At 29.3% G+C, this 12,633-nt stretch overlaps 1 protein-coding gene across 1 annotated transcript; it reads left to right on the top strand.

Moving 5' to 3' along the window:
- The first annotated feature begins 5,614 nt into the window (after positions 1–5,614).
- On the top strand, positions 5,615–11,186 carry LOC137824371 (potassium transporter 1). Its single transcript, XM_068630003.1, has 9 exons — positions 5,615–6,172; positions 6,927–7,170; positions 7,672–7,917; positions 8,697–8,747; positions 8,822–9,082; positions 9,179–9,231; positions 9,322–9,436; positions 9,594–9,848; positions 9,929–11,186. The coding sequence occupies exons 1-9, from the start codon at positions 6,128–6,130 to the stop codon at positions 10,927–10,929; spliced, it is 2,271 nt and encodes a 756-aa protein (XP_068486104.1). The 5' UTR covers positions 5,615–6,127; the 3' UTR covers positions 10,930–11,186.
- Positions 11,187–12,633: the final 1,447 nt, after the last annotated feature.

Genomic DNA, 12,633 nt, shown 5'->3' with positions numbered 1-12,633 from the left:
ATTTTTAGCATGATTCAACAAATTCAACAAATAGCTTACTAAATTCATTTTCAATACAACATGTGACTTTACACAAAAACTCTTCCTATTTGCAAAGCAAGTTTAGTTCTATTTCACACACGACAAAAAAAAAAATCTTCTTATTTTGTTTATTCTAAAAATAATAATATTTTTAAAAAAAAATTCAAATGGATAGAGCTATTTAAAATCATTCAAACACCAAAAAATCAACGACATATATAGCTAAAACAATAATTCAAATGACATTCATATATCAAGAAAAAGTGATAATTTAATAGTATTTTTTTAAAATATGTGTTTCGTTTTCGTATGAAAACTTAAAATTAACTTTTTATCTTTAATTCAAACTTTTAAACTTTGTAGATAAATTATTAAATTATTAGAATAGATTCTATCAGGGTTTTTTTACCTAACAAAAGAATGTTCAATGTGTGTAACGTGAAAAAAAAACTAATAATAACTCATTCTAAAAAAATTTAAAATTTGAATCGTGAATTTTTTTTTTTTTACATAAATGTATAAGAAAAAAAACATATTTAATATTAATTTCTTTTACTTCTTTTCACTTTAAAAAATGATATACAAACGAAAAACATTGATTAAGTGAGACCTACATGACACTAGAAGATGAGAAATGAATATGCTAATTGGATAATTCTAATTACAATAATGCTATTAATTCATAATCATTCTCGTTCCTTAATAATAATTTAAAATATTACTAAATATCCCTTAAATTGTTTAAGAATTTATTTAATATAAATAAATTTATTCTCATACAACTTATGAGCGTATTCTTATAATTTTTATTTTATTTTATTAAATAATAAAGAAAATTTATAATTAAAACTTCATTTTTTCTTCAATTTTCAGGATATGTAATATTATACATGTAGATTGTATTTTGAGTCCACTCTTAATAATTAGCCTCACTTTTGTTGATTAATTCGTAATTAAGCTTAAGAGAGTTTACAGAGTGAACATTGAAAACATCAATTTGTAAAGTAGTTTGAATCAAAACACACAATCATGGAAACTTGTGAGTTGTCCTTTTTATATTCGTTACGTGCTTAGTTGCTTTTTGTTTACTTCGATTGCTCCTGCACCTCTTTCATTTCAATCATTAATGCCTCATAAATGACAAATGTAAGGATATCTTTCACATACTTCAAAAATTACTTTGATTTTTAAAAAATAATAACAAACCAAAAATGTATTATTATTTCATTATTTTATACATTTTGGTTTTACAAAAATTAAATGTATCTTAATAAGCTTTCTTTTATTTTAAGAAGCCAAAGGAAAATGAAAAATTTACTAGTGTTTCATTTTAGGTTCGTAACCTTATTTTGAAAAAAAAAAGTGATTTTTTTTTTTTATCAAACATCACTACAAGAAAATTAATAAATAGAAACTAATTTTAGAGACAAAAATAATTAGTCACTTTATTAATTAAATTAGAAACCATTTTATAAATTAAAAAATTATTGATATCTAAAATAATTTTTATTATTATACAAATTTATAAAGTAGTTTCTAAATTGATATATTAACTATTAAGATTTTAGCTACAGACTACTTATGTTCTAAATTAGTCTCTATTAGTTATTTAGACTAATTTGAATATAAAATATTAATAACTAAAATTTTGGTAACTAATTTAGATATAAATTTATAAATTATTTTATAATGTTTGATTAATAATAGAAATCAAATTATATATCAATAATTTTTTAATCTCTAAATTAATATATAATTTAGTCTAGTGACTAATTATTTTTTATCTCTAAATTTAATTTATTTAATTATTTCTTGTGGTGTATTAGCGATTTTATGAAAGTATAATGCTTTTTTTTTCTAGATTGTTTATCCTTATCTTTTTAGTATATCTCTTAGAAAAGTTTCAACCATAGTATCAAAATCAATGAATAATAAGATATTGATATTACATATATATGAATCTATTCTATTTAGATTTAAAAGACAAAATAAAAACTAAAAGTAGAGAAAACATTACGTGATCCTTAATGTTATCGTGTGATTTTTAACAACATGAATTTGAAAAAAGAGTAAAAACACGTTTATTTAACCTAGGTTATATAGTTAAATACGTATTATTATGTTTTTAGTTTAGTGAGAGAATGAAGTAAGAAAGTAATGGATAAGGTTGAAGGTTTGTGAAGTTGAGTCGTGCGGCATGTTTGATGGAAGTGGGGACGACTCATTAATATTTGATACAGAAAGCACACCAACCACAGAACCTCCATTCTCAAATTCCTCTTCCATCTTTTCAAACATGCAATGTATCAACAATTATATATCTAATTCATCTTGCAGTTACACTTCAATTTATCATAATGGATTTCATAGTAAAACTAAATACTTATCCATTTTAGGTTCACAATTATTCTATGACATATTTGGTGGGTGAGGTAACTGTATTTGTTGGGTTTTTTATCTTGTCTGAAATTTTATCTTTGATCTGTAGTGCAATGTTTGTCGGATTCCTAATTGGCAGACTACTAGGAAACTTGATTTTGGGGTTTTGTATAAGGGTTGGGACACCCCTGAAGTGTCTCATTTTATTTGATCTGGAGTGCAATGTTTGTCGGATTCCTAGTTGACAGGGTACTAGAAAACTTGGTTTTAAGATTTTGTATAAGGGTTGGAACACTCCTAAAGTGTTTTATTTTATTTTATTTATTCTTTGCTGATAAAAAAAAAATTCACAATTATTCAATACTATATTTTCACTGCTTAGGACAATCCATTTTTAAAAAAATAATATATTTCAAGTTTGGAGAAAATAGGATCTGTTAGAGTAAGACAGTGTTATTATATTATGTAAAATGTTTTTGATAACTATATCAGTTTATAATATAATATGATAGAATGTAATTTCAAAATTGTTGAGTATTACAAGATAATTATTAAATAAAAATTAATTTTAGAGATTAAAATAATTAGTTATTATTTGATTAAACTAAAGAATAATTTATAAACTAAATTTTTTTTAGTATTTATATTATTAATAAAAAATATTAAATGATTTATAAATTGGTATCCAACCATTAACTACAAAAGTTTTAACTACTAATTATTTTAGATTCTAAATTAGTCTCTATTAGTCTTTTAAAGACTAATTTAAAATTTAAAATATTAGTATCTAAAACCTTGTTAACTGATTTAGATATCAATTTAGAAATCATTATATAATTTTTTATTAATAATAAAAACCATTTTAGATAGTAATATTTTTTTTTCTAAAATAGTATATAATTTAGTTAATATAATGACTAGTTATTTTTATCTCTAAATTTAGTTGTTATTTAATGATCTTCTTGTAGTGATCTTTTGAAGTGAAACTAGTTTCTCTTTTTCCAGCTATAATTTGGTGTATTATAGATGTACCTGTAAATAATTTTTTTATTAATTAATATACTAAAATATTTTTATAACTATTAATTAAACTCTTCTGATAGTTATTTAAAAACCATGTTTAAGATAATTTTTTTAACTAATTGAATTCTTAAATGTAACATTGATGATTTATTAATAGCAGTGACTTATATTTCCTATGTATATTTCTGAATGTGTTCGAATTTGTACCTTGATTATAATATATTTTTATTTTACATTTAACTTGTTCTGTATTTTTTTTTGTCAAAACTTTGATTTTCTTAAGTGGTTTTATGAAACACTTTTAATTTTTTCTTTTGATTCCTAAATTTTTATTATATATTTTTCACTGGTAGTGTAGCAATAGAGATCAAATACTAGGTAATTTTTTGAAGTTAAAAGAAAAACAAAAGTGATTAAAAGTCAAAAGGAAAATTTAAACATATTTTAGGAATGAAAACATATATTTTAAAGTCTATTTTTAATAAAATAATTTATTTTTGAGCTCTTTAATTATTGCCAAAGAATAGTGAGTAATAAACAATTTTTGTATAACAATATTTCGTTGTTATGTGATGGTGAAATCCAATAATTAGTTGATATTGTAAAATAATAGTAAAAGTTTCGTTGTCTTCAATTATATAGGCAATAAATAAGTTGATCTTGGCCAAGATTCCAAAATATGTTCACTTGTTACTATCAATCACTTGTGAAAGCTCACTCACCTTATTGTTGGTGAATGATGAAATCAAATGAATACATGAAATTTCAATTCTCTTTTCATTTCCTCTAGCACAGATTTAGATGCTCACAACAACAAAAGAACTACATAAATGAGAGCATGAAGCACAAAAAGAGAAGGATAAAGAAAATTTTACAAGTTTTCTTAGGATCTTTTGTGTAGTTTGGTAGGTTGTTAACATCACAACCTAGGTGCCTAATTCAGGTTGGCCAAAAGTTGTTCTTAACAAGAAATGAAAGGGTTGCTCTAAGTGAACTTCAACTGTGGAAATTTGCACCCTCAAAAACTGTGTTTTTGGTGGAAAACTTAGCTCTTTTTCTATTATTGGATGTGATCATAAGGTCAATGAAGACCAGACATTCATCTACTTCCATGTTCCTAGTTTATTATGAACATGCCCCACTTGGAAAATTGAAGTCGGTTCAATTACCCTACCCTAAGATATCATAATTATATTTTCATTATTCCCACAAGTTTCTCTAAAGAAAATATTTCACTTTAATGTCTCTTAAATGTTCTAAATTGCAGTTTGGAGGAAAAGAAAAGGAGTAAAAATTCATTTCTAATATGGGTTTTAAGCTTCAAACAATTAGAAACAATTTAAACCTAACTTCAAAATAATTATAAAAAAATTAACAAGTTTCCTGTGTTTAACAATTTATGACTAAATAATATTACAATATTTTATACTATTTCGTTATTGTCGATATGTAGCTTTACATCGCTTAAGTTAAATGAAGTTAAGAACAATTTAGATACATCTTTCGTCCTTAATCCATTAAAACGTATTTTAAAGATAAAAAAAACTGTGACGAAACTCAAAAACTTCAAAGTGAACAATATCTCATATGCGATGATTTAATCTAGTAATGTTATCTCAAGATAGACTTTCATATTTTATTTGTTTCTATAAACATTATATAACTAATAACGATCTTAATTGACAAATAAAAAAAATGGCCCCTCTTTTTCTTTAAAACTCCACTACCAAACATTGACTAAGTAATCTTTCTAGCTCAAACAATTGACAAAACTGGGTGGTAATAAATTTACCTTTGACAATTTTTTTACCAATGGATGGTTTCTTCAAATGTTATGTTCTTGAGTTTTCAGTTCTAATTTTGTGCAGGAAAATAATAATGAAGAATTAGCTCTTCATATAGTGAATTTTTCTTCTGAAAAAATATTATTTATTGTAAGGAATATCCGTTATGTGAAAAAAAAATGTTAGATGGTTGTCTGTTATACATATATTTTAAGAATCGTTCCCAATTCTATTTTACTGACATCATAGGCTGAAACTATACCACTTATATGAAACCATAGATTACAATTATGAAATGAAAATGCCAGTTACTTGAAACATGGAAAGAGACATGTACCAAATCACAAAACCTATGAGCATCTTATACCAAAAAATACCTATAAGTACCCAACATTAGAGCTAACTATTGAATTTCTGTTCATGGTTGAAGATTTAGGAAAGATATTTATATTTGTTAGTTAGGATTAGAAACTAAGCTCAAGATAGATACTGCAAGAATGGTCATTTTAAAAAAATAAAGTAATGTAGATATATAAGACTATTTACATTTGTTTATAAGACAGTAAATCACTTCAATATTAACTGAATTCGTCTACATCTACACTGGATGTGAAAAATACTACTGATAGTTAGTATTTGAAGGGAAAAAAAGTTGTTTACCATTCATTTTGATTTTGAGGGGTGTGGGGAAGGTGTTAGGTTGGTTAATAAGTCCACCATGAGAGAGTAAAAGAGCATTGAATGCATTTTGCAACTTCTTTGGACACACACACCACTTGCCTTTCTACTACTTCACTTCTTCTACTGTTCATTTCCTGTATTCTCCTTCCTTTATTTCTATATATTATTCTCTGTCTTGTCATAACTGACCTCATCTTTGCTTCTGAATCATCATCCCCACTTTTCCTTCTCTTTCAGCCATGAACCCATCTGAACAATTTGTGGAACATGGAATGTCTGAGCAGGTACTCTTTTCTTAATTTTGTTCAGTCTATAAGCTGAAGGAACTGCCACCCTTCAATATTTTCATGGTCTCTATTAAGCTTTTTTAATCACTGATCCATTTCTACATGGTCATTATTCAGTGAATGTCTTCATTTTGCCATGTTTTCTAAATTGTTTTTTGAGTTAAATGGGGTTTTGTTACTTTTGTCTGTTGTGTTGAAAACTATGAGATGTTACTTGCATTCATAGTGTTCCCCTAAGGTGTATAAGAAGGACATTGCCATGTTCTGCTTCAGATTTTAAAGCCAGTGTCCTTTTCTTGATGTCTCCTTTTAATTATTTACTGGTTTTTGGCATTGCATGTTACTCATTTTAAACATTACATTGGATCCTCATCTTGCTATTTGTACTTTATGGCTGAGCTTATCGAGGTTGATGCCATCCAACCAAGTTTTTCTGGGCATCTGATTTTGATGAGCTGCTTCTTATCTCTCTATTTATTTCACTCCTTCAATTTTTCACATTTGATTAATGTTTGTGTTTTGAATTATGGAGAATGTTGGTCGGAGCAGGGCTTAATTAGGGAGGAATTCTCAATTTTAACATTTCCCTTTTGAAATTTGAAAGATAATAAACTGGAATGTTCATGATGATACTCAGAAGTTCATAGAATGCTTGAATAGAAATTTGATTTACTTTGTCATATTGGCTATTATGGTACCTGGCTAGAACACTGTATATTACTAATTTCTTATGCTTGACTTCATGTATCAGAATTTAAAGAGAACGTCTTGTGCAACTGTGCTCACTCTAGCTTACCAAAGTCTTGGAATAGTTTATGGTGATCTCAGTACTTCTCCTCTTTATGTTTACAAGACCACATTTTCAGGGAAGTTGAGACTCAAAGAAAATGATGAGGAGATTTTTGGTGTGCTTTCGTTTATCTTCTGGACATTTACCCTTACTGCTCTCTTCAAATATGTTTTCATCGTGATGTCTGCCGATGACAGTGGGGAAGGTAAAGTCTTGAATCATGATCATGGTGCTCATCTCATCATGTGTCTCTGTCCATTTTCTCAGGCTTACAAGCTACAAACTTTTTCCTCAAATAGCACTATTTCCACATCATGGTGTTCAACACCTTTTTGTTTTTATTTCCCTATCTAGCACTATGCCAATTATAACTTCTTAGGAAAGTTATATAATTTTATATTCGTATTCTTTTAAACCAAAAGTTACACCACTGCTGAACCTTGTGCTTTACCAAATGGAAAAAAGAGAAGCAAAGTCTAGAAATATAATCACGAATAACACAATTTATTAATTAGCAGAGTATATTTCAGGATTAATTTACTTCCTGACTTAACATTGTATGTTGAACAGTTAGCTAAATGAGTCATTATTTTGTCTCAGTTGTAGACAGCAAGAAAACCTCTTGCTCCATGAGCATCTAAGAATCTCTCATGTTATTGAGGATGATTAGTGAAATGTTTTTAGAATGAGTGGTTGACTTGTGCAGGAGGTACCTTTGCATTATACTCACTTCTCTGCCGGCATGCAAGACTAAGCATTTTACCTAATCAGCAAGCCACGGATGAGAAATTATCTGCTTATACCACCCAAGATTCTAAAGACACATGGCTTTCTTCTCATTTGAAGTTGTTCTTTGAAAAGCACCAGAGGTTCCAAAAAGGACTGTTGATCTTTGTTCTGCTAGGAACCTGTATGACAATTGGTGATGGTGTGATTACACCTGCAATATCAGGTAGTTGATCAAGAGCAGCCCATGAGCTTCTATAAGAACACATGAAGTATGTGATCCATCATTCACTTTGTTATAGTTACATGACTGCATCCCTTAAATGGCAGCTTTAGGTCATTATACCCATTTCTAAAATTGTTATTCTTGTTAATTTTGTCATCACATGTTTCAGATTAAATATTGTATTGTTTACAGAAACTGTACCATGAGTCACTGTGGACAAACTTCTCAACAAATACTTATAGGAGACAAACTTAATGAATGAAGGAGGTAAAATGAATCAATTTTTTTACACAAGTTCAAACTAACTTACGTATTCCAAGCTACATGAAGTTGGATAAGAAAGCTTTTGAAAAGTTGAATTGCATAAGTTCATTTTAATTTGAGAGAAATTGATTCATTTTATCTCCCTAATTTTTTTATTATCTTCTTATTCAAGTACTTATTGAGAACTTTATCCAAATTAACTCTAATCATGGATATGCATCTCAAACATTACTTCACAATAGTTGTGCATTTCATAATGTATGATGTAGTAAAGTCTAAGTTCATATTATCCTGGAAAGGAGTACAAGTTACTGAAGGTTATTGACATTTTATGCTTTCTGATTAATATGTTTGGTAGAAAGGGTAAGTGCTATTCTTCTTTCAAGGAAGATTTGTTGTATGAAAAATGTGTTGCTTAGGGTTCTCTTGCACCAGAACATTATATATTTCAAATGGCATTATATATTATTTGTTTCTCCTTTGAATCTGTGAACATTCCTTGTGTCTCCTTTCAGTTTTTTCAGCAGTTTCAGGAGTTCAAGTTAAGATCAAAGAACTCCATGACAGTAAGCCCACCAAACATCTTTCAAAAACCTTTATATCTATTCACACTTTTTAAAGCTCTACATTATTTATGCAGATTATGTTGTCATAATCTCGTGTGTCATTTTAGTGGTCCTTTTCTCCATTCAACATCATGGGACACATAGAGTTGCTTTCATGTTTGCCCCAGTAGTTGCTGCATGGCTTTTGTGTATAAGTGGTATTGGTATATACAACATATTCCACTGGAACCGGCAAATATACCGTGCACTTTCTCCATTCTACATGTTGAAGTTCCTCAAAGCCACTGGCATTGAAGGTTGGATGTCATTAGGTGGAATTGTGCTTTCAATCACAGGTACATATGATATAGTATTTTGTATTTTTTTTTCATGAGCATCTATAATATAACAGCTAGAGTAGTGGGATTAATTTTCCTGTGATACTGTCTCAGGAGTGGAGGCAATGTATGCTGCTTTGGGTCATTTTTCTGCACTCTCAATAAAGGTAAATATACATTTTTGAGAGTATAGTTAAATAAATGATTAACTAAGTTGAAAATGATACATTGCTTTAACAGATGCCCTTAAATCTCAGGTAGCTTTCACATGTCTAGTGTATCCCTGCCTGATTTTTGCATATATGGGAGAGGCTGCATTTCTCTCCAAGCATCATCATGCTACTCAGGACAGTTTCTACAAAGCCATACCAGGCAAGAAATTATTTCGTTGGGACATCCATGAATTGTCTCATTTTATTTTATTTATTTTTTGCTGATAAAAAAAAGAGTCAAGAAATTATTTCAAGAAGCAACAGGCTGTCAATGTTATTTATGGCCTCTAGTGTAATTGGGCTACTGTTTTCTGCAGAAACTGTATTTTGGCCAGTTTTCATAGTGGCAACTTTCGCAGCCATTGTTGGAAGTCAAGCAGTGATTTCTGCCACCTTTTCCATTGTAAGCCAGTGTTGCGCGTTAAATTGTTTTCCTCCGGTTAAGATTGTTCATACTTCAAGCAGAATATATGGACAGATTTATGTCCCAGAAGTGAATTGGATATTAATGTGTCTTTGTTTAGCTGTCACGATTGGCCTTAGGGATATAGACATGATGGGTCATGCTTATGGTACACTTCTCTTCCACTATGTTTGCTTATGATGTTTGAAGTATGACATGTAAGTTCTAACCATTTTGCTTGGTCTGCAGGGCTGGCTATAACCACTGTAATGTTTGTGACAACATGCTTGATGACACTAGTTATGGTCATTGTTTGGAAGCAGGGAATGATAAAAGCCATCTTATTTTTGGCATTGTTTGGATCAATTGAACTGCTTTACATCTCAGCCTCAATTTACAAAGTCCCTGAAGGAGGATGGATCCCCCTTGTGCTATCTTTTATCTTTATGAGTATAATGTTCATTTGGAACTATGGAACAATGAAGAAACATGAATTTGATGTGGAGAACAAGGTTTCAATGAGCAAGATTCTGTCCTTGGGACCTTGTTTAGGCATGGTCCGTGTCCCAGGAATAGGAATCATTTTCAGTAATCTGGCTTCAGGTGTTCCTGCTATATTTGGTCACTTTGTCACAAACTTGCCAGCATTTCATCAAGTGTTAGTTTTTGTATGTGTCAAATCAGTTCAAGTCCCTTGTGTCAGTGACAATGAACGGTTGGTGATCAGCAGGATTGGGCCAAAGGAGTACCGAATGTTTTGTTGCATTGTGAGGTATGGTTACAAGGATCTGCAACAAGAGAACTACAACTTTGAGAATAAATTGGTAAGTGCAATAATACAATTTGTGGAAATAGAGGAGAGTGATCCAGCACCAACACCAGAAGAATTGTGTATAGATGGTGGAAACTTGAATATGGAACACTTTGCCTTTTCACCACACACTTTGAATAATTCATGTTACATAGAGAAAAGCTTCCCATTTTCACGTGTAAAGAAGAATGACATTGACCATCTTCAAGAGTCTCCCTATAAAGATGAATCTGTACAGATTTTAAGAGCCAAGGAGTCTGGTGTTACCTATATACTTGGACATTCCTATGCAGAGGCAAAGAAATCATCCTCTCTTCTAAAGAAATTTGCCATAAATGTTGTTTACGCTTTTCTAAGCCAAAATTGCAGAGACCCTGATGTTTTCTTGAACGTAGCACATACTTCTCTGCTAGAAGTTGGTATGGTTTACCATGTCTAACTCTAACAATTTCACAAAGGCATTTGCGTTGCATAGAACAAAATAGTCAGTTTGTAAATGTTGGTTAAAAAAACATTGACAGTGACTTACTTTTGCAAAGAAGTTATCAAGACCAATCAGTTGTAGATTTACACCATTGAGCTCAAGGTGTTCATGATTCTGTATCTAAGAAAGTAATTTAAACATTTGTTTCGTACAAGAAAGTAGAACACACAGATGTACATATTTATGAAATATTATTCTACATTCTTGAGGCATATTCTGTGTAACTGTATATGTAAAACGAGCTTAGATAGTATCTTGAACTGATTGTACAATTGTTGATGTGCCTTTAGTTTTCTTGTTCCTTCCTTCAAGTCTCCTCCTTTTGTTATCAGTGCTCGGTTGGTGGATTCGAAAAAGGTACTCTGACACTCAAGTAAGTACTCTGTGTAAAGAGAGTGTATATTGTAAAGCTGATAAAAGCATACCTTACACATTTTTTTACAGAGTTTATTTATAGTGTTTAGTCATGAACCCTTGTTGTGATGAACCGAATGATTTATAGCATTATCTCGGATTTATAAAGAAGATATATTGGTACATTGATGTCACTTGGATTGGGTAGAACATAATCAGAATTCATAGACAATTTTCATAATTGTCGTTGTTTTTTTTGTTAAATGTCTTTAATATATATTAATGCAGTCGATCATCGAGACTTATTAACATGACTTGTCCGGTAGCGACATATACGGTAGCGACATATAGCTCAAAATGCACGGTAGCGACATATAGCTCAAAATGCACATCGAGCCTCACAATTCTAAGCATGTGTTATTGAACAGCATGAAATTGAAAATGTTGAGATGGCTTTGTAAGATTATTGTATAATTACTGAGGAAAGAGGGTAATCTCTTTTTTCTAAAATACTTTTTCGTGCTTCATCTTATTAGTGAAATTCATTAATCCTTTATCTATTAAATTTTTCACTCTAGTCCTTTATTTAAGGTTAATGTCATTTATGACATAAAAGGCCAAAATCGAAATGTATAAAGAACATTAATCAAAATGAGATTTACTAAAGTATGTACTAAAACAAATTTTTTTCTTAGTTTTGGAAGCCTCATCTTAAAATGGTTTCTTATTATTACTTCCACACCTCTCACTTTTGGAGTCTATAATGTACCAATGAACCGGGTCACCCAACATGAAAATAAAAATAAAATTCTTGAATTATTCTTCATTCTGAATTTCAAAATTATTCTTCATTCTGAATTTGAAAATTTAGAATTTAAAAAATACATTTAAAAGAATAAATCCAGAATAGATTATTGTGTTTTGAAAATGAAATTTCACAATAAAGTTCGAAAATCAAAATCTCATTTTAAAAAGCAAATTTAGAATACAAAATATACGTTATGAAAAAAAAATTTAAAAATGGTATGAAAATCCAGAAGAAAGGTTCCGACAACATTTTTTATTCACACCCCTCTTTTATTTAAGTATACTTTTATCATTTCACATGTAAATTGGGTGCATAAATTAATTGAAAAAAAAAATTGGAAGGAAAAGGAGGCTCCTTCTTCTTACAGTCCTAATATTTTTTTTTCTCTCACTTTCATAATATAAAAAAAATATTAATGTGTCTACTATAACACTACATAGTTAATTAAAACTATATTTTAAATTAAATAATCTAATATAAAATACAATTCCACGTCA

The sequence above is a fragment of the Phaseolus vulgaris genome, chromosome 8, assembly GCF_000499845.2.
Source record: "Phaseolus vulgaris cultivar G19833 chromosome 8, P. vulgaris v2.0, whole genome shotgun sequence".
Classification (NCBI taxonomy): Eukaryota; Viridiplantae; Streptophyta; class Magnoliopsida; order Fabales; family Fabaceae; genus Phaseolus; species Phaseolus vulgaris.
Note: the sequence above shows the minus strand (reverse complement) of the source record. Positions and strands in the feature narration are given on the sequence as shown.